Genomic DNA, 23444 nt, shown 5'->3' on the forward strand with positions numbered 1-23444 from the left:
GAGGAAAAATACCGTTTTTTGTAATGGGTTTTATTAATTTCATTGATCATGAAATTTCAGAATGGCTGAATTATATGACTATCCCAGCTACTATAAATCATAGCTGTGATATTTGACTCTGATCTTTTTGAAGTTCCAGCAGAAACTATAAAGGTGTTAAAATTTGAGGAAGAAAATGATTTATTTAATGCAGTTATTACATTTATATTCTTCCTTTCCTATGATGTGCTCTGGAGGGATTATGTAGGGCTAACTGTTGTGTATTTTACCCCCACAACCATCACATAGTTGGGCTGAGCAAGAGCGACTGGTCCAGTCAGGCAGTGAGGTTCATGATCAAGTACAGGTAATCCTCATTTAGCAACCACAACTGGGACTGGCAGCTCTGTCATTAAGCAAAGCAGCCGCTAAGTGGGAGGTTAGTTGCCTGCAACTGGGTTTTCCTTTTCCATACTCCCCCACCCTTTGGAACACTCACCCTGGTGCTGGGATAATTAGCAAGAAGGAAATTAATGTTTGCATTTACATTCATTGGAGAGGAAGGGATTATGAGAGAGTAAGCAGACACACAACAGGGTATACACATCACTGGCGCTGACCGCCTAACTAGCATGTTCCTTTCAATGTGTATTCCCGATTGTGTGCCTGCTTACTCTCTTGTAATCCTTTCCTCTTCAATCTCTCCACTTTGTGAGGGGGAAAAGAAAATGAGTCAAGCGCAGGACAACACATACTAACTGACTGTAATGGTGGGCATGTGACAGAGAGAGACACTGTGAAGGTCGTAAGTGTGCACCTTGGTTGCAAAGTTATTTTTTTAGCACCATCGTAACTTCAAATGGTCGCTGTAGAAGTCTACTCATAGTTTGAACCTGGATATTCCTGGTCCATTTACAGCACTTTTTCCACTCCACCCTACTGGTTCCATTATACTTATAGAGACCGTGCGTCCTTTATTATACAGGACAGTCCTTTATTTCAGAAAGCTGTCCTTTAGATTTATTTATTTTTCAAAAACTCACTTTTGTTCTTTTTTCAGTCATTTAACTTTTACTGTACAAATGGCACCACTTAATGACACTCTTTCACATTCATGTGAAAAATATGGAAATTGAATTGTCTTTTTTAAATAAACGTAATTATATATATATATATTAGAATATGTGTTTTTGAAAGTTTTTCTTGGTTTTGCTCTTAAATTTTCCTTTGTAAAGCAAAGCTATAAACAATTAAATTTTTTTATCCTAATGGACCTTTTTCAGATTTGCCCCTTTATTTTTTTTCGAAGAAAATGTGGTCACCATAATTATACAACACTAAATAATAGAATGGAGATTGTTACGGCCTTAGTTCTTGGACCCTGGAAACCTGGAAGACCAGCCATAAACTTGCTCTGTGCTGCTTTGATGCAGTGCAATAGGAGACTTTTTGTTATTTCCATGGCTTCCCAAAATATAATTTGTATTCTAGCACTGCACATCCATAATCCAGACTACAGACTATCAGAAGGAGTTAATAGCAAATAGCAAAACATAATTCTCGGTAATGAAGGAAGTGTTGATCCTAGTATTTTTCATGGTGCTGGTAATGTTTAGCAGCTTTTAAAGTTTATAATCTACCTTTCCTCTTGTCAATCGAATTTTTTCCTCTTTATTATAAATAAAAAAATATTCTTTTTGAGACTGGGGGGAGGGGGGGGCAAGGCCATCTGATTCCTTTGTCTGTAAAAGCCAAACGCTTTTAAGGGTGGTTTCCTCAGGCCTGTCCAGGAATATATTTGGCAAAAGGGGTCAACTAAGAAACATAAAAATGTCTCTTTGTCTCCTTGGTATGTTACAAATGGAGGCATCTTATTTTCTCTTTCTAAGATCTATCATTGGCCAAGTCATGAAGAAAATATGAATTGTGGCATAATTTAATATACTTTCCTTCCCTAAAATATGAGAGAATTCAAAACTATTTAAACTGTTTTCTATATGTTAGTAATTATTTTGATTCCCTGGAGTGCAGAACTGTTTTACTAATATGGAACAGAGCATCAGTGTTGATGGGCCAGCACTCTACGCTAAATATTTTATTAAATGAAGCTAATTATATTTTTAAAAGAGCTCTTGCAGATAACAATTTAGTGGCAAGATTTCTAGTGGAAGAAATTAAATCATGCCAATGAACACACACACGTACATGCCTAAACATACATCTTTTTATTTTATTTGTGAGCTGCCCAGAGTCACCCTCTGGGGGAGATGACCGGCATATAAATTTAATTAATTAATTAAATAATAATCATAATCATACATCCTTTTAGCCTGTAAGTGTTCTGCTGAGTATGTCCTGACATTGAAGCCAGCAGGCCTGGAAGTTGGGAACCATTGATTTTAAGCTGTGTCCTGGACAGCCCTGTTGAAGGTCCTTAATATCAACAGGCAGAAACTTTGTTGTGATTCTTACATACTGTAATCTTAAAACCAAGAGAGATTTTTTCTAAAAATCCTCCAATCCCCTTTCTTTAATGCGTTTCTCATCTGTGTAGGTAAAGGAGAGCGCCCTGTCTTTTCGAGGTTTCCCTTTGCCACCCTGGCGAGAGGAACCATAAAGAGTTTCCCTGAAATTACTAGTTAATTATGTTTATTACTTGGAAGATGTTTGCACACATTAAAACAACAGTTAATAGATATGATTAAGAAATTCTGATGTGAGTTATTTCTTAAATTCTCTCCCTCTCTCTCTTGCACACACATGCTCTTCTAAATTCTTCTTCCAATAAAATCAGTATTTTTGGTTGGGTGAATGTATCAAAAAAGTAAAAGAGCTCCACCATCAGTAAAGTAAGCCATTATGCCCTTCAGTTTCCCTGGTCTTATCACATCACAGCTAGATATGAACATAAATGCATTTTTCCCTGAAGCCTAGCTAGCAATTAATTGAGCATGCATAGTTTATTCTGTGCACTCTACCCGACATTAAATGATACTTCTACAGAATAGCTTTAAAAAAAAATTATCTGAAGAAACAGGGCCAAACTGATTGCTATTGAGTATCTGTAATCTCCACTGATAATTCAGTTGCACAGAGCTGTTTTTGACTGGAGACAGACCCAAAGGAAATATCTAGAAGCCTACTATACTGCAACGAAATCTTTCCTTTTTTGTAGTCAAGAAGGAAATGCATATGTTTTCCAACACAATAAAAAATCTCAAAATATGAGACTGGATGTGTGCGCTGTAATTTCTAAGATCATGATATCTCTTTCCCCAGAGAAGTTGTGAAGTAATGTTGGTGTAATAAAAGTATTGTTAAATTGACTAAATCCCACAGAAAGGAAATTAGAAAGGATTGGTAAAAAAAGGAATTTTCCAAAATAGGGGAAAGTGGGGTGGTGGTAATGTTGTATTAAAAACAATCTGCATAAATTAGACACCAGAGAGATTAAGGATTTTTTCTGAAACAATTTTGGGATTACTCTATAGTATGAAACATCTGTGAATGCTCAAAGGATACATATATCTTCCTTAATTATAGGAATGGGTTGCTTAGTTTGACAAGCAGCCATATGTATAACTTGAGATTTGAAATTCCTAAACCACCTTTCTTTCCAGGTTGAAGCATAGATAATTTGATTACAGTATGTTCTCTTTTGTGCCCGGTAGCATTTTAAATGAAAATAGAAATACTGGTATTACCATAATCATAACTGAGATAAGACAGCTGCAGAGAGTTTAAGATAGAACCATGATGCTGTGTCTTTTAAAATTTGAGTGAATTATTATTAATGGGCAGTAATTTTTTTCACAATTGCTTCAAGTCCTGATGAAGTCCTGATTCCTGAGTATTCCAGGCCTGAAGAGCACGGTGTAAATCCTGTGGGTATCCATGCATGAGTCCGTGGTCCCATACTGTATTTAAACATAGTAAAAGTTATTATCAGTCCAGTTATAAAGTAGACTTTACACAGAATCCCTTTCAAATAAGGCCATGTTTTTTTCACCCCACATTGCTGACTGATTCTCCCCTAATCTCCATATCTATCCAGATTAAGTCCAAATTTGCACTGAATTACTTTGATTCCAGTAATCTTCTGAGCATCTAACATTTTGCTACTTCTAATACATCACCAAACAAAAATTGTAGATGAAGGATTAGTTCAGTAGAACATGTTTTATAAAGTTCACTTGTGAAACCTCAGTGCCAGAAGACTGACTGATATTCAGTTGCTGTTTTCTCCTCTGATGTAGAATTGTTTTTGCTACAAAAAGTAAACAGAAATTAGAATCCTGCTCTCTGGGGCCTTTGTTATGGCTGTGCCTCTCCCATTTTTGATGTCAAGTTTCATGGAGGCATTGTTTTTAAAATACTCTTGAAAGTCGGTTGGAAGATTTATCTCCAAGTTCATACAGTAGTATTAACGATGGAAGTAGATTTGAATCTTAACTAAAGTCAGGAAATTGGAGTTCAGTCTCACTTTGGGTAAATATTAAGTACGTTTGGTGCTTAGCAGATGTAGAATGCTTCTATACTAGCTTTTTAATTTATTGCAAGAGATTTGTCATTAATTTTTTGAGCCTAGACCCTTGAAAATTAAAAGCAACACCTTTTAAAGATATATAATAATAGACTAAAGTAAAGATGCCTTCAAATCAAACTTGACTCATGGTGACTACTTGCGTATAGCTATGAAGTTTTCCTAAACACATTGGCATGGTTTACCACTGTCTTCTGCTGTGATGTTTGTTAACTTCACTTGCTAACCAATACTTGTTGGATTTCTGAGATGTCTCCTATCCAACTACTAACCACGCCTTACCCTGCTCAGCTTCCCAGTCTAGGTGCTGTCTTGTGCCAAACATTAAGAGGGGTCAATACTTTCATTAAAATTTTTAAAATTCTTTCTAATATGTTGCAACACAATATCTTCATTGGCTTTAATTAAGATTAATTAACTCCATTAAAGTGTTGGTCCACTTAATCTGTCAGACCATGGGATTAGAATTTTTAAAAAATAGAGTAATTGGTGCATGATCTGAAAGAGAAATCGATCCCCTATTTTACAAGAAAGGTTATAATAAGTAGATCAATTCGGGAATAGGAACAGTATCTCTGGGAGAAGCATGTATATTCTTGTATGCTGGGATTTAAGCTACATCAAGTAGATCATGTTTATGTAAGAGAGCTGTTACTGTGCAACATGTTTTGGTGCCTGATGGGTTTAGAAAATCTGCCATATCTAGAATTGAGCACTTCATTTAAATCTTCTCCAACAATGACAGTTCTGGTATTAAAAGACTGAGCCTTATCCAGGAAATCAATTAAAAATGGGAATTATTGTTTTTGCATGACTAGGCAGATCCTAGGTTACTTTTGCAGCACCTTTTAAGCTTGTAGCCATTATAAAGCTTCCTGAAGAGTCATATGCAAGTAATTAGAATTGCCACACCTCTTCTAGCTGCATAACAAAAGCATAGATAAAGAGTTTCTAAACCTCTTTTAATGATTTTCATGGTGTGTTAACTTGAAAGTGATATCAGGGATAATAATTATGTTGCTTACTCTGAATCTCTTAATAACACTCCCCAGTCTATTAGCATTAAAAGAGAGTACACAATCTTGATAATTACATCAGTTATCCTGCATTCTCTGAGCTGTTTTTAGGGATGCTGGAGTGAACTGGAAAAACATTTTTAGGCCATGTAATATATTTTGCTGTTTCTGTATGAGACTTTTCCCCAGCCTTTTTGTCACTAGTGTGCTTTTTTTCCTGAGGTAAAGACCAGCTCCATCCAACTACATTAGCTCTTCCAGGAGGAGCATTGTAAATTAATGCATGCTGGATTTTAGTCCTGTATTTAATCAGGCCACCAAACACCATGCTCCAGATGAGAATTGATTGTCATCTGAAGTTTTAATAACTTACCCACCAGAGCCTCCTGGAACTGGCATTAAAGCTGCCTCGTTCTAGTTCAGATGTTGGACAAGTCAAAAGTTACTCATATAACTATCAGCTAGGCAGCATCCTCTCTGAAGTGTCATATGGAATGACTCACCGTGACAAGCTTTAAGAAGGCTTCCTATACTGTACAAGCCTCATCTGGTTTAGAAATATATCAGAATCATCCAGGAAAGGACTATGTAGTACTGGATTGACCAAACCCAGTATCTTTGTCTGCTAATTGGGGAAGATTTCAGGCCTGAGACCCATGTACCAAAGGCATCATGCCAGAAAAGCTGCAAACTTTTGAGCTGGTGAGCCCTTACAATTTTCAGGAACAGTCACAGATATTGTGGGGATGGTTTAAAAATCAATTTGGTTTAAAAATCAAGTTGTTCATTCCAGTAATTTGCCAATTTATTTATGTATGTAGTGTGCATTTTCTTGTTGCAGTTATTTTATCCTGAAGGCAGTGTATGGGCTATAACTACAGGTCAGAATTTCAGGGAGTCACTTTCCGTGATCCAGAAGGAGTGAAGAATAAGATAAGTTGTAAATCAGATGCATTAGTTGGCTAATCTGGAGTTTCAAAGATTAGCTTGGAACATAAACAAGGATAACACACATTTGAAACAAGCAAAACAGAGTTTTGTGAAGCTAGAATAAAGAAAGCAAGATTCTTCATTCCAGCTCTTTCATGAACGGAATTTAATTGTCCGCTTTCCAATCTCTGCAGTTGAGAAGTTGGAGGAGGTCCAGCTTCTTCCAGTACTGAGTCAGAAGAAGGTTAGTTTGACAAATACCCGGCTATGTTTTGATTAGAGGCAGATACTGTATATCTGGGATCTAAATAGATCTGGAAACTTCTGGCATATCATTATCAGTTCTTTGGGGTAGTGGTATTTCTAGAGTAGTCACCACTGCCTCTGACCTGATTCATCCTCTGAGAGCTAGTTCTTAATGCATGTTAACAGCAAGTTCTACTTTTTCTAGTTATCACCGTTCCATCACTTATTGAATACTTTACATTTAGGGAAATTAGATACTTATATTCTGCGCTAGGCTGAAAAGGTAATTTACTAAGTAATGGTCAGGTTAATTACAAAATCATGCTTCAGTCCAGAAGTTATGCCAGATGTAACTTCAGTAGCATGTCAGTATATAAGAAATTTGGAAGCTTATCCAAAATCCAGAGCTGATAGATATATCAGTCACAGGAATTCAGAAAGTTGAACGATCTTAGAGCATAAGAAAGTATAGTCCAACAGAACTCAAATTCATTAAAGAGTGCCTCTCTCTATAACACACACACACACAGAGTTTCATTCCTGTTCCGGTTGGTTCTTGGTCAAGAAGGATAAAGAAAGAAGCCGGGTTGTCTTTTTCAGAATCCACAAGAATCTTTGATCTATTTGAGATGTTCTCTTTAACTGTCATCTGTTTCTTAGACTTGACCCTCAACTAGTGTCTTTCAATACTTTGTTCCCATCAGAGATGTGTTCATTAACAAGAAACTGTTGAGAGCTTTGGTTGGAGCAAGGAGTTTCTGACTTTGTCTACCTATTAGATTCTTGTCTTTATCTGAAGAATCCATACAGAGTAGAAATCAGGGCCAGACTGTCTTTATATAATGTTTTCAGTGTTTTCAAAAACCACAGCACATAAGACTCATGCATATATAGACATATTAGTCTTTTGAGTGAGCAGGATAGAAATTGATGTAATAAATAGTATAGTCATAAAATATGTATCATCCCCACTGAAAGAAAATTCCATAGTTTTCGGGGAAAATATGTCCAGGAGAGTTCATAGTTCTTATATTGTTCTATGTAATGCTTTCTGTCTGTAGCATCATTATAGGGTTTTTTTTCAGTATTACAAAAGTACATAAATATTTGGTTGATCTCCCATTTCTGAAAATGCAGAGGAGTTTGTAATACCTTGTTAGTGAATTTCTGCTACTGTAGAAATTTGTGAACCTAATTCCAGCAGACCAGCCAACTTTGTTAATGACAATAAATGCTGGGACTTGTAGTTCAGAAATATTGGAAGGGGTAGAAGTTCTTCATACCAGAAAATCTTCTCTGGAGAGTTGAGGGCTCCCCTGGAGCAGATTTTGAGACTGTGAAGAAACTGATAAGAGAATTTCCCCACTCCTTTCTTTTAATACAAGGTTATTTTAGTATGGGATTCCACCCATAAACTCCAGCTATTAAACCTGAAACTTTTTTTTCACTCCTAAGACTGGCTTATATCTTGAGCCCTCTTCAGGGTCAGATTCTTCTGCTTTTAATTTCTGGACCATGACATTTTTAGCTAGAAGCCTATTAAGGTATCTTGATTCTATTCTATTCCATTTTGGATCCTCCCAGGTTTTTTGTTTGTTTGTTAACTAACATCTTGGTGAGAACTATTAGCTTAGAAGCAAATCCCATTTGTGTCAAGAAAGCTTAGGACTGTAACCTTAAACAGTTTGCTTCTCTTTATAAAAGGTTCTTGGTTAACAAGCCAAGTGTTTAAAGTAGTTAACAAATCACTTTGGGTTCAGAGTAGTTCCACTTAACAAGTACTGGTGGGGGGTGAAAATTGTCCCTAACAAAAGAAAACAAGAAAACAGTGTGACAGCCACAGCAAAGTTTGAACATAATCTCAATTATTTTTGAGTTTCTCTATTAATGCATGCATAAATTGCTGATGTTATGAGACAGAATAAGAGAAAGTACATTTAACATGACAGAATGCAGTTCATCATTGCTCCCTCTATATATTATTTCTACAGCACAAATTCTCATACGCTTTTTGAGCGTAGTTTTATAAAAAGCAACAACTTCGCAATGCATTTTTAATGTCCAGTATTGCTAACTAATTACATTTCTTGTATTGGGTGTTGCAGTTTAAACTCTGAGAATTTCTGAAGTGGGAAAAATAAAAGGAGGATTTTAGGAAGGGACAATGTGGAGGTCTCCCATTGAAATCTATTTTATCAAAGGAATGTGATGAAGTTGTGTGTATATCATGCTTGTTACCATGAGGGATGAATAGAGAAAGCAATTATCTTGCCTAAGGCCATTTATTTCATTAAATGGGGATTATGCAGGAAAAATATCAGTGCCCTGCATATATTGAATATGCTGCTTTGGTCCATTGGTTATTTATTTTATCAATTCCCATCAACCCTGATTATTTGCTGTACTGGCTGTGGCTGATAGGAGCTGCTTATAGATCTCTGAGTCATCTGTTGGTGAAAAGACCTGCTTTCATAACTGCTGCAAAGAAGATCAGAAGTCGCTTCTTTAGATATCTTTTTTTTCTTGCTTGTTATTCATTACTTTTTCTTTTACCCTTCTATAATCTCTTTTTCTCTTTCTTCTTCTATGTTTCTGTAGTTTTTTAAATCTTTGTAAAATGTTCTTTTAGTAAAAATTACTCATAAAGAAAGAAACCTGCCCTTTCAGGCTATTTAGAGACATGGAGTAGCCACCCTTGGTTGGACGGGCTCCTGATTCCAATCACAGATCATAATTAAATTTTGGAGTGTTTGTATTTCTGTGGGGGGAAGGACTCATATGCATTTTCTTCTTACGTGAATCATTTGTATACAGATACAATCTACAATCACATTTATTTTCTCCTTTTTGAAGCAACATCACAATGTTTTGGTTGCCAGCACTTGCCTGACCTTCTTGTCTTGACAGTCTGGGAACTCCTGTGCATTGTGGATGATTCCATGGGAGCAGCTTCCACTCAGGAGTCCTCCAGGGACATTTTGATGTAGCGCCCCAAGTATGGCCATGCCGGTTGGGGATGGCACCAGGTGGTGGATGACTGTTCTAGAATAATGCTCTTGGCTTATGTGGAATGCCAGACAAGACCACTGAGTCTTCTTGTTGCCTGAATTTGCAGAAGATGAGCCGCGTTAGTCTGTGGATGCCAAAAATCATGAGGATTGTGGTAACACCTTTTCCCCTTTTTTTAATAAGAAATTTATTAAGTTGTGAAAAGCATAAAGATAAAAGCAAACAAAAACTGATGATCAAAGAAAGAAAGAGAGAAAACAGAGTTAGAAATAAATAATACAAAAGGGATGAAAAGTAAACAAAAGGGAAGAAAGGAAAAATTACAAAAAGAATGACTTCCGATTTCTTATACAGCAGATATACAGTAGATAAATCATATAGTGACCTCTTACTCTAAAACTACATCTTAACATACATATTTTGTATAACCTATTATTTTAACCAATCATCAAATCCATAAATCATAATTTCATTTTTTTTCTGCCTCCTGCAAAAAGTCCAAAAGGGGCTTCCAACTGCCATTAAAATTAGTCAGTGTTTTTTTCTCTAAGCAAAGCTGTCAATTTTGCCATCTCAGTAACTCCATCATCTTCACCATCCATTCTTCCATTGTGGGTAATGTTGAGTCTTTCCACCTTTGAGCATATAAAAGTCTAGCTGCAGTTCATATATAAAAACAAAGTTCCATGAGCTTTTTCCAATTGTTTGTCCATCAGTCCCAAAAGGAAAGTCTCGGGTTTTAATTGTATATTAACCTTCAAGATCTTCTGAATTAATATATGAAATTGGGTCCAAAATTGTTTAGGCTGATTACATGTCCACCAAAGATGATAAAAAGTCCAACATATTCTTGTTCACATTTCCAACATATGTTTGAAATCCCTTTGTACATTTTGGATAACCTTTCTGGTGAAAAATACCATCTATACATCATTTTATAGAAATTCTCCTTCAAATTTTAACAGTGTAAATTTCAACCCTTTCGTCCACATATTTTCCCATTGTTCCATTTGTATACTATGTCCAAAATGTTTAGCCCATTTTATCATACAGTCTTTAACTTGTTCATCTTCTGTTTCAAATCCCAACAAAAGCTTATACGTTTTAGCAGTAAGATATGGTAACGCCTTTTCCAACTGACAAATTACTGTATATTAAAATACATGAGTTATCATGGGTGCAGCTCACTTCATCAGATGCCTGGAGTAAATGGATTGAAGGGTACTGTGATGGAATGGAATTATGAAGGCCAGGCTCAGGGAGATAAGCGTTTTCTTAGCTCGCCGCAGGAGTGTGAGAACTACAAGAGGATGAGACTGGCACTTCCCTGAGGAATTCACACTGTTGTGGCTGACTGACCTGGGAGCTGGGGTTTCAATCTGGGAAGATTGATGTCAGGCCTAGCCCAAGGAACTCCAAGAGACAATGCAAAATCAGTTCAGCTATGTTTATTAGCTACAACCTCTAGCAAGGATCTTCCCAGACTGAAACCCCAGCTCCCAAGTCAGCCAGCCACAACAGTGTGAATTCCTCAGGGAGGTGCCAGTCTCATCCTCTTGTAGTTCCCACACTCCGGCGAGCTAAGAAAATGCTTATCTCCCTGAGCCTGGCCTTCATAATTCCATTCCATCGCAGGTGCATTCTAAAACATAGTCAACACTCTTCTGCACCAGTGCAGGAGGAAGGATGAGCCAGCCAACTGGTAGGACATGAGTGGTTGCTGAGGGAAGGGGGCTGAGAAGATCAGGGCACCCTGGCTGATAGGCAACACCATGCTGGGACCTCAGAGGTAGCTGATGAGATGGAGAGAAGGGAGGGGACTCAGAAGATGGGGGCATGCTGGCTTGCTACCAAGAGGAGATAGAAAGCAATTTGCATTTCGTCGGCCTTACTTACGCTCCACTTTTCATTTCTGCCAAACCATGGTTGACTCAAAACATTTGGGCAGAGCTTCCAGAATACAATGGTTTGTCCAGGGTTCAAATAAATCCATGTTGCCATTTTGTGCCTCCCCCTCCCCCCCCATTATTCTAGAATATTTCACATTAAAATAGTTTAAGAAATGAAATTCTTACAATTCATTCTGGCCTTTGTTGCTATTTAAAAACATAGCCTCTCATTGGACTCAATTAAATAAATCATCATCCTTCACTGTTCCAGTGATGCTCTTTAAATTCAGTCATCTAAAACTGAGATTAAGACATTAGAATTTTATTCTCCAATTAATGGCTGGATGTATTTTATTTAAATAACATAATCAGTTATTTAACATGAAATCTGTGAAATAGTTATCAGGTCACACCAGATCAATTTTTGAAATACACTATTATTGTTTTGATTAAGAATAAATATTAAAGTCATCACCCCTTAGAATCAATTTATTTACTAAAATTGTGGAGTCAAAGAAATAGAATTTCAGGGAAGCTTGATTCTAAAATCCTCTTTAATGCTGATACAGTTTGTTACACACCAGCCTGGTTTGAAGCAGGCCTGCTTCGGGGACCATTTGCTCATGTCAGGTATCTGGCAAACATTTCTTCCCCATCCCACAGGTGAGCTTTTGCCATCATCTGCTGCAGCTTTTCACTATCTTTGTTGCTAGAAGGAAGATTTAATAGTTTTGCTGCATAAGAGAGACTTTGATTCTGCTCTAGAAACAGTCCCTTGTGTACACCCACAGAGTTCCTTCTACATGACAAGGCAATCTAGGAGCCTGCTCTCATACCAGCTCTTCCTTTAATCTGACAGGTCACTGGTTATCTCTAGAAGAGTTGCTAAATTTGTTGCAACTGCCATCACTATTGGATGTTTAACTATTCAACAACAGTACTTTTCTATGTATGGTTTTATCTTTGACTCTGGGTTATCTACATTGGGTTTTCTCTCTGCCGTATGAGTTTGAAGCTTTGAGCGGGTACACATTGTACTGGACCACAGCTGCAGATACTTGGACATGAAAGGTCATCTTCCCTGATTTGTGTTTTCATCATGTGGTCATTCCCCCACCATTGTTGCTATCCGCCAAATTCATGCAATAAAGATGATACAACATCATATTGTGGACTCCAGACTATATCAGGTAGAGTTGATTTGAGCCAGAATTGCAACCTCAGGTTGCGTCTAACACAAATGCCTAGGTTGTGGGCTGCAGTGCTGCAGTCTTTGGGAAGCATCATTGGCATGAGTAAGTCATGATAAATGTGGTAAATCCTCTTTGGTTAAAGTGTCCGTCCTTATGTTGCCTGTGAAGGGGAAAACCTGCGTTTTTCTTCCATCATTTGTGAAAGGTGTTGACACGTCTTTGTCACATCAGGGGGTCTTTTCAGTGCAAGTAACTGAACGGTTTGCATGTGGACATACTGAGATAATTCTGTAAAAGGAAACTGCCTGAAGCAGCTTCCAAATATGTTATTTCTTTATTATCTAGCACTTTATAATTAACTACTGCTTTTTATTGTTATTATTATTTCAGGAAGCTGCCTCCTTTGCTAGAGAGCAAGGCTTTGAGGTGAGTAAGCCTACATTACACACTAAACAGATTCTAAAGGGTTTTTTTCTTGCTGATAATGAAGTTCTTTGGGACAGTGATTGATGTGCTATTATCCTCTCCAAGCTTCGCCGCGGTTGCCATAGAGACTTGGCAGTCGTCATGGTTTCTTTGTTCTGCCAGCTCAGTGTTATGACGCACTCTGCTAGGTCTGCACCCAACATCGCCTACAGATGTTATTTATTGAATTTTGAAAAGCCTCTTGGGAAGCTGAGAGGCTGGGCGCAGCTTCAAGCTGCCTCTGCAGATATGGAACCTGTCAGCCGGTTCCGTTAAAAAGCCACCTCATTAGCTGAATTACATTCTGTAAAGATCCTCTGCTAAAGCCATGGGCAAGCAAGACAAAATTCAGAAATATAATACCGTTTTAAATAACTGCGACCGTGCTGAACACAGATTATCCCAATGCAAATGCCTTTTAGGGAAGTTGCGTGTGGAATTGTTAACAGCTGATTAGCGTGAGCCCTGCAGCCTCTTTGCAGGAGTGGGCTGTTCTTTTGTTAACCCGTCCAAGGGCTGTTTTCCATCTGGGTCCGCCTCAGTGTGCCATCTCTTAACATACGCACATTCAGAAGCTCCTTCTTTTGTTCAGCCTGTCAACTGCATTATTGTTAAAGGGTGTCCGTTTCTAGAGATTTTTGTGTGCTATATCTAAACAATTTGATCCGAGGAATTAGTAATTATGGGACGTGGGGACTGCCCCAAACACAATAATGTAACAACCAATTTCCTTTAGATCTTTAAGGTCCAGTGTATGTGCAACATCGCTCTGTTTAGATTCATTTGCTTTCCTCCCTTCTAAAGGGGTTATTCATAAGGCAAATGGGAAGCAAATGCTCCCCTCTGCATTAATCAGACCTCAACAGCTGGGAGACCGTAGGCTGATCTGTGCCTTTCATTTGGGTTTGTTCAAGTACAAAGGAGAGGTAGGAAGGAACATCTGGCGTGTTTGTGTGTCCCCAGTTTAGATTGCTTCAAGATAACTCAAAAACATGTTCTTGACCATAAGTGTTTAAACTGTATGCTTTGTCATTTCATGGTCTGTTCTGAATTGTGATGGATACTTTATAAAATCAAGGCTGCGGGAAAACCTTTATTTTGTACAATTATATTTTGTATAACATAGCTCAGCATAAACATAATTTAATCAAGGAAAAGAGCAGGTCGTATATATTTTTGTTTTTCCCTTGAGTTGAAAATGTGGAACATACCTGGTTTGAATTCACCCAGAATGACAACATCATTTTGTCCATATCTGCACAATACCTTCCATTAGCACTTTTTAAAATATTTTCCTACATAATTTTTGCTTAACATCCTAAATCTGCCGTGTTTGATTCTGGTCCATTGATAAATGTCCATTGATATTTTTTCTTCTTTATTAAGTTATATGCAAAGTGCATTAACAACAATTAAACATTAAATTAAATTATTTAACTTCAGTTAATTAAAATTGACCACCATTGACTGAATTAAAGAGTAGAAACTGAAAGGAAAACCATGATGGAATAAGGGTTTTAAGTGACATTTGTGGGAGAACACTATCAGAAACTATAATACAGTTCAATACAAATGATTTTTTAATAGCGATCCTAAAGCCTAAGAAACTCTAAGAAATTAATGCTGCCTATTCTTAACATAACAGCTCTTCTTCCTAGTCTAAAGACTAAATGTTTTTTATTTAAGAAGTCCCCAAACTATATGGGCAATCCATCCAGGAAGTACTTTTTGAAGCAAAGCAATTTGGTTATAAATCATGGACCTATCTTTCCTAACGTTCTCAAAGATTAAAAAAGGTTCTGTAGCTAATTATTTTTCCATAATGTGGGGATTTTCTAAGGAAGAACTTTCTTTCCAATATGCAAAGAACTTCTTCAGTTGGGGAAACATTCAGAAATGTAATCTGCTGCAAAATGTCACTCTGAATGGAATGTAGAGTAAAAAATACTGATTTAAATTTTTAGATGATTTAATAATCTAAATTTAAATTTTTAAATTTCAGATTTAAATGGTTAGATTAAAAGGAATAACCAAATCACAGAACAGTAAGATTCTGTGAGAGCATCGCTGTTGCTGAAAGGGACTTTGGAAAGGGAGCTATCCAGAGAAGAACCTATGGAAGTATTTTTTTCAGGGCAGGTCCGTATGGCTGCAGATAGCCTTTATTTACTTAGTTGCACCTGAAGAGTTTTGGGCTATTGCTGGTGAAGTTTTGTTTAACTGAAACATAATATAAGAAAAGTAGGCATAGCTTTTTATACTGTATGGAACACTAGTTATTCAGCACTTCTCTAGAATTTGGGTAGTACAGTTAAAAGGAAAGGGGAAAAAATCAACCAGTAAATTGAATTCAGGAATTTGCTATGAGAAAAGACCACTTCCAAATTTTGCAAGGGAGATAAGGAGATAGGTAGAGCAAGTGGCAGAATAGCTTTGTCCTAGTAATGTCTGTCTGAGGACCCCAAAGAATTGGTGTTGACTGATATTCACAGATAGTGGGTGAGACTTCAACAGATCTAGGTTCCTGGACAGAATCCATCTCCTTGGAGAGTCCTTTACAAGAAGTTTGAGTTAGCTCTCCCTACAAGAACCATTTCTATAGCATCAATCTGTGTTCACTAGAGACCTTAAGTACAATTACATTCTTTACATGGAATATAAGTCACTTAAGGTCAGTTTAGTGATCTATAAACCAGGGAGGGAAGGATAGAGAGACGGATAGGTAATTTAGCTCCTGTCCTTACAGAGTCCCTGTGACTCTTGACTCTTGAAGAGCTGTTGGCCCTTTTTGAAGCCTCTTGTCTTCTGTGTTGCAGAGAAATAGCTGAAGCCATGGAATTCTTCTCTTCTGGGTCCATACTGTTAGATAATGGAAAGGTTGGGACAGGTGATAAGAGCTGCTCCTGAAATGGTGGAAGGGTGATTCATCATATTTGGAGACCTCTTCAGGTTCTTTCCGTGTGAAGCAGTGTAGAGGAAAGTGTGAGAAAGAAACTGAAAAGAACCCTCCCTTGACTTTGTTTGGGGCAGATTTTGATCTTGTTTGGTATAAGATGGAACAGAGAGAAACTGGTTTCATTCTCGTTCTTTCCTCTTCCCAGGACTGAGTAATCTTTTGTGTAACCTGCCCCCCCTTAACGGTTTGCTCATTCCGTTCCCCCTTCCTAAGACCATGTCTGCATTCCTTCATATCCTGGGAACCTGCTAAAGATGGCTAAGGGAACAGGGGTGGCTTTTAATCTCACCTCTGCCCCAGCAATCATATCAAGGTCTCAGTTTCCTCACTGCTGCTGGGGGAGGGGGGGGAGACCCAACACTCTGTTTCTCCTCATTCTTTTGTTAGGTGATCATCTGGGTCGTGGGGAAATTAATTTGTCCTAATCAAACTAGCTGGTCGAACTGTGATTTCATTCTGACATCAGTACTCTATATTCATGTTCAGCTAAAAATAATCTTTATACAATCTGTTGAAAAGTTTATGATCTGTCTTTGATAACTTATGCTGCTGCTTTCAAGACTTTTTCTTCCCTTTTGCTCTTCCAAGATTGAGGACATTGAAGAGATAGCCCGAAAGACACAGGCCCTGAAAAAAGCAAACCCTAAAAGACAGCGAGTTGTTGTGTTTACCCAAGGGAAGAATGACACTATCATGGCCACAGGTACATGTTTTTTTTTTTAATTTAATTTAAATTCTGTTTTTTTAAGCTTTATAACCAATAGAGGGTCTTTAAGAACATTGTGTTAAATTTCCTTCTCGGTGCTTCCAAAGAGATTTAACAAATAAGAAGAGTCAACTAAACTGTTTAAGAAAATGTACTGTGCAAAGCATGAATAGTCAAGGTGGTTTTGGTAAAAAGAACACGGCAGTAGGCAGAACCAGTTGTTTATAATGATAATAATTTTAAAAAAAACCTTAGTGCACGTGTTTCCCAGGGAGAGTGATACATGAGAAGGGTTGGGCTGCTTTTATAGAGTTTTCGTATCTGAGCATCTGTTAATTTGGACTCGTATTTAAGAGAAGCATGGGTTTATAATATGTACTCAAAACATTATTTGGAATTATTCCATGATTTTATATGCAATGACTATAAAGGTCACTATTCCATTTGAATATAAATGTGCTTTATATTTTGATACTGAAAATGTTCTCTTTATCAATTTCATTATATTACCAGTCATACTCCAGGGATTTTAGACATAATTATTTACCTGGTGTAAGGTCTAAACATAATTTTTTGTATTGATTTGATTCTAAAATGTGAAAGATACCTTTTCTAGTTCATCTGATTCATATGCACTATATATTGCTTTTGAAAAGACAGCTTTAAATTATTTACTTTTATTTATATTTTCTCTTGAGTTGTTTCTACTTGACAATCTATATCAAAGCTCACCAAGTAACAGATGCTGTAAAAATTAAATTCATGTAAGTAGCAATGGAGGATACAAAATCCGATATACTGTGAAGTGAATTTCCAGCTGTTTTCTTTTTTTTAAAGCAGGAAATTCCACTTTTGGTTTTTCCCACTTGAGAACTTTTTGTCCTTAGAGAAACAAGTGAAAAAGGAGCTTGTGTAGGAATGAAGTGATCTATGATATTCCATTTTAATCATTAAAATATGACTTTTCCTGCTGTTTGACACATTGTCTGCATTTCTTGATTTAAACAGGGTTCTTGTACAGGGGGGGGGGGAAACTATCACGTATTTTTGTCTAAAGCAACATATTTAGTTCAGTTCTCTATTGACTCTTCCGTGGCCTCGAGCTTAAGCTAACGTCTGTACTGAAACAGATTGTCAAGCAGCAGGTCTGCGAACATTTTGGAAAGAACGCTGCCAATACCAGGAACCAGCATGGGATTGACAAACTCTATCTTTTTTTAAGACTAATTAGTGGACCAAAGAAATGCTGTCATTGTAGTGTACCTTGACCTCAGTAAAGCATTTGACAAGGTCTCTCATAAGGTCAAGGATGGAAGAATGTTGGCTAGATGGTCCTGTGAATTGGCAGCTGGTTGAACTTCTGTACCAAAGGATGCTTATAAACGATTTTGCATCATCCTGGAGGGAACTATTGTGTGGGGCCATCTTTATAAATGGAATGGAATGGAATGGAATGGAATGGAATGGAATGGAATGGAATGGAATGGAATACACCAAGCTATAGGGAGTGGTATAGAAAATAAGGGAGATGACCTTGATGGAAATATGCAAGAACTGTTACTTAGGCAAAGGAGGCCGAAACATTTTTTGAGCCCTGAGAAACAAGATAACATGATTCTTTGGAGTATAAGAAGTGGGGAAGGGAGGTACAGCACAACCAGACTTGCAAGGTTCTGTTATTATAGCCAATTTCAATAAAAGTAGTTTTAGCCTTCCTGTAGAATTGATTTTCTGGTCTAGTCTACCTAGTGGAGCTGCCAGTTGGCTAGTACAGTGGTACCTCGGGATACGAACTTAATCCGTTCCGTGACTCTGGACGTATCCCGAGTTGGTCGTAACCCGAAGCAAATTTTCCCATAGGGTTCAATGTAAATCCGGTTAATCCGTTCCGCCCTCCGAATTTGGTCCCAACCCGAGGCGAATTTCCCCATAGGGTTCAATGTAAATCCGGTTAATCCGTTCCGCCCTCCGCCCGAATTTGGTCACAACCCGAGGCAATTTTCTCTTCAGAGCCTTACTCCCACCAAGCCTGCTCTGCATTTTCTTTGGAGCCATGCTAACACGCACACCAAAAACCTTCACAAAACACCGCAAAACACACCACAAGCCTCACTGAACGTCTCCTTGCTACCGCAACCTCGCCCACAGGAAGCCGCGACCACATGGCAGCAGGGAAAATGGCCGCGGATCCGGTTTGTAAGTCGAGGCGAGTTCGTAACCCGAGATAAATTTTTCCTGCCGAAGCTGGTCGTAACCCGAAATGTTCGTTAGTAGAGGCGTTCGTATCCCGAGGTACCACTGTATTTAGACTACAAAATCACAATTCAAAATCAGTAGATTAGCTATTGGGCTGAACCAACAAGATGTTGTATAAGTGTGGCATCTAATAGGAAAATCAAATGCTTAGATACAGGATTGGAAAGACCTGGCTTGGTTGGCAGTGCAGATGAGAAGGCTATAGGTGTACTAGTGCAGACCATCTGAACTGAAGCAAGCAGCGTGATGCAGCATCTAGAAATGATCGATATAAGCCTGGGGTGCCTTAACCCAAAGCATTGCATTTTGATCACAAGAAGTAATAGTTCCATGATACTCAGCCCTGGTATCCCACACTAGGAATGCAGTGTCAGTTCTTGGCATTGAACTTTAAAAGGGACATAGAGATGCTGGACCCGATTCAGAAAAGAGCTACTAGAATGATCAATGTTTTCATAACTGAATTTCATAACTGAAATTAGGAGAAGGGAGTTGAATTTTCAAGGGGCCAATAACTCTCTTGACCTAGATAAATATGGGTTCAGGATATATAAAACCAGAGTAAAAGGTTTCACAGCTATAAGAGTGTTATTTGGTTTTACTTAATGAAGATAACACTAATTGCACAATCAATCTGTTATGCCCATAACATAGGAATCATCTATGGAGGAGGAGGAGGAAGGCAGTTAGACATGACCCTGAAAAGCTGGGCCTAACACTCATCTCCCACTGTTCCTGGACCCCTGAGCCTAAATACTGCCCTATATGTGAAAAGCTAGAGGCAAAGAGATATGGGAGTGCTCAGTTGTGGGTGCAAGTGCCTTAGGATCCACGGTCTACTCAGGAGTAAGTCATGGCTCTTAAGCAGCCTGCCTCTTAAAAACTATGCTTGGCTGGAAGTTGGGAGTTTCCTGAATTTAAGGATCTACCCGATTGCAGTACAGCACTGGGATTATGTTTTGTGATAGCCCAACATTTTTGTACTTCATGCCTTGCCTAGCCTAACCTGGAAGCTGGGCTACTTTTTTGGAAATCTGAACTTGATAACATCTTCTATCCTGCTTTTAGGCAAGAAACTTTCTTAAAATTAGGGATTATGGCTTTGCTTAATCCAAGTGAGCTAGGTATATTTGCGTGGGCCTGCTTCACAAAAACCAAGCTTTGAAGGAGCTTGGTCTATGAAGGCCCAGTTGAATCAATTTGGATCTCAGCTGTCTCCAACAGCAGTTTCCTCCCATAGCAGAAATGCCTGATTCCTCTACTAGAGAGGTTTGATGAGACATTTCTTTCATTCCTTGCCCAGTATATATTATTTGTGGAGATGAAGGGGAGGATTTCTCTGTAACCACACTCACATGAGACTTTTATGGCTCCCTGATATGCTCAACAGTGAAATGGGCTACTTTCTAGTCAGACCTGTCTGCATAGAGATGTGAGTTGTTAAGGCTCTCTCTTAGGATGAGGCAGTGTTCAAGGACTAGGTGGCTGAGGAGTTAGCTGATGAGGTGTCTGGTTGGAGGTCACACTCAGTGTTTTAGGAGTAACCTACCAACAGACTCCTCAGCCAAAGAGCCCATGCAGCCAGGAAGGGCTCATCCTTCTTTGAAATAGAAAGAATGAGAGGAAGACTAGCCAGCCTCAGCACACTTTGCTCCATTGCCCAGAAAAGTGAACAAGTGAGGGTAAATTGAGAAATGGAGGAATAGATCTGGGGTATAAAATAATCCAGTAATGGCTTGCTCTTTTTCTTCTTTTTTGTTTGCTGGCGGCAGTTTGATATCTGGAGATGAGCTTTCAATCTTAGTTATACTGATAGTAAATACAAAGAACTCTAGCAATTTGGGAATGTAGAATTTGGTTCCCAACACAATATTCATACAGAAAAAAGCAGCCCCTGATGTGGAAGAGACCATAAACAGACAAGTTATTGAGGGAACCATGATGCTGATTATTATGATTCATAATACTATTATGAATAATATTATGAATAATATTATAATAATATTAACAATCATTGGAATAGGTATTGTTTTATCAAGCCAAGATGATATATTTCCCAGGAGTCTTGGGATTATCTGGGCTCATCACACGTAATCCACAGATCCCATGGGCCCAGGAACAAGTTGCTTTCACCTACTGTAGATGTCAGCCTTGATCTTATTTATTTGCTTCATCAGTTCATCAGTTTCTATATAGAAGCCCAGTGCTGATCTTGCTGCAGAATATTAAGGTGCCTTCAGCAAGAAGGAGCAAGAAAAAGTGTCCCCTCACAACTTTATGATTCTGCCATAGATTTTTAATTCCAGGAGTGTACATTCAGACAAGGACATTTAAATGATCTGAGCTAGAATTAAAGCAATGAAAAGGTTTCTTGAGACATTCAAGGTAAGTAAAGGTAGTTATAGAACATCTGGCTAACATGAAAAAGTTTAGGTTTCCAGGAACGAATCAATTACATCTAAGAAACTTGGAGATCAACTTTCATTAATCTTTGAGAAATCATGGAAGATGGGCATAGCGGCAGAGATTTGGAGACAGACAAATGAAGTTCCTTTCTTCAAGTAGGAGGAAAAGAGGACTCACATAACTACAGATTGGTTAGTGAGATGTCAGTGTTGGACAAAACTTTGGAGCAAAAGAATGTTTAGAAAAGAATGCTTTGCTTGGAGAAACCAGTGTGGCTTTCCCAAAAAAGCCATGACAAACCAATCTGATTTTCTTTTTAGTAGGGGGCCCAGTTTAGTTGACCATGTGTAGAGGGTAAAGAAGATGATTTTAACGGAGAGAGGGAAGATCCATTACCAATTTAGCAAAAAGGAAAACAGCTGAAGTCCAAACAATGGGAGAGGATTATGAAAATGTCTCAGAGACCACCATAATTCACATGGATCTATTTCTTGATCTAATCTACCTCATATATGAAGTTAGTAGAGAAGATGGCAAAATGTTGACTGGACTACGATGTAGAGCTGGTTGAATAATCACACCTAGTGAGCATATGTCAAATATGAAGGTGATGAGTGGCATATTTGCTGGCTTTGGGGCTGTTCAGTTTATTTACAGGTGACATGGGTCAGAAAATATGATCGTAAAATTTGCGGAGAACATGGGGATGGGGGGTGGGGATGGGGAATAGCAAATATCTTAGAGGAAAGTATGAAGATGGAAACAAAGGCAGAAACGAGCAAGATGAATTGCAGCAACAATAAATGCAGTGTCCTTCATTTGGGTAGGAAAAATCAAAGGGGTAAGATGGGAGAGACCACAATGGGCAGCAATATGTGAGAAGAGGACCTATGGGAGTAGATCACAAGCAGCAGTGTGTTGTGGTTGCAAAGAAAGCAAGTACAGTCCTAGGCTGCATCAGCAGAAGTATAGGGTCAACTTCAAGAGAACTCATTGTTTATCTTTATTCTGCATTGGTCAGACTACACCTAGAATAGTGCATCCAGTTCTAAGCCCTGCCTTTTAGGAAGGACGTTGAGAAACAGGGCTAGAAGGAAAATCTTACCAAGAAGATTTGGAGGCATTTGGTATGTTTAGGGTGGAAAAGAGAAGCCCGCAGAGACGTATCATAGCTATCTTAAGTATCTGAAGGGCTGTCAGGTAGAACATGAGTCAGAATTGTTCAGAGTTGTTCCAGAAGACAGGACAAGAAACAACTGGTTTAAATCATAAGGATTTAAATGATTAGCAGATTTCAGTTGGACATCAGAAAAAATAATCCTAATCATAAGAGATGGTAAAAAATGGAACAAAGGGCCTTGAGCAGTGGTAGATTCTCCTTTGCTGAAGGGACTTAAGCAGAAGCTGCATGGCTTCAAGAATGCTGCAGTGGATTCCTGCACCGGGCAGGGGCCTGGACTGATAATCTCCAAGGTCCCTAACCATAAGTCTCACCTTCTGTGTTTCTGTGAAAAATATTAAGATTATTTAGGCCACCCACATCTTCTGCTGCAGCTATTGACTTTTGGGGGAATCAGCACTTAGCCAAGTGTGCCTTTGTGACTATTATGGAACCCTAAATAAGATGGCTGTACAAAACAAGTATGCTAGAACTTATGAACTGCAGTAGGTGGCAGTCCTGGTAGATATGTCCATTTGTGCATGCCCAGAGTAGCAAAATTGATTCACTCAAATGAAGTGAAAGAACTTGTAGAATAAGGATCTTTTTCATGCTCCCCTTACCTTGCCACCCATCTATCAACTGATCAAAGAGTTCCAGAAGAACCTTGTCATACTGGGGGAGGCAGTGC

The 23444-nt window shown here is 38.3% G+C and overlaps 1 protein-coding gene across 3 annotated transcripts in view; it reads left to right on the plus strand.

Annotated features, from left to right (window-relative positions):
* The window catches only part of ADK (adenosine kinase), a 233151-nt gene that overhangs the window by 166201 nt on the left and 43506 nt on the right, over window positions 1–23444 (plus strand). For all 3 annotated transcript variants that reach the window (XM_088128731.1, XM_088128748.1, XM_088128741.1), the window contains 2 exons: window positions 13196–13231; window positions 16815–16929. In XM_088128731.1, coding sequence (XP_087984857.1) covers window positions 13196–13231; window positions 16815–16929 — 151 coding nt within the window. The remainder of the gene's footprint in view (window positions 1–13195; window positions 13232–16814; window positions 16930–23444) is intronic.

The sequence above is a fragment of the Python bivittatus genome, unplaced genomic scaffold (assembly GCF_059951505.1).
Source record: "Python bivittatus isolate LINGU-HERP-01145 unplaced genomic scaffold, Pbiv_v1 ctg000050_np1212, whole genome shotgun sequence".
Taxonomy (NCBI): domain Eukaryota; kingdom Metazoa; phylum Chordata; class Lepidosauria; order Squamata; family Pythonidae; genus Python; species Python bivittatus.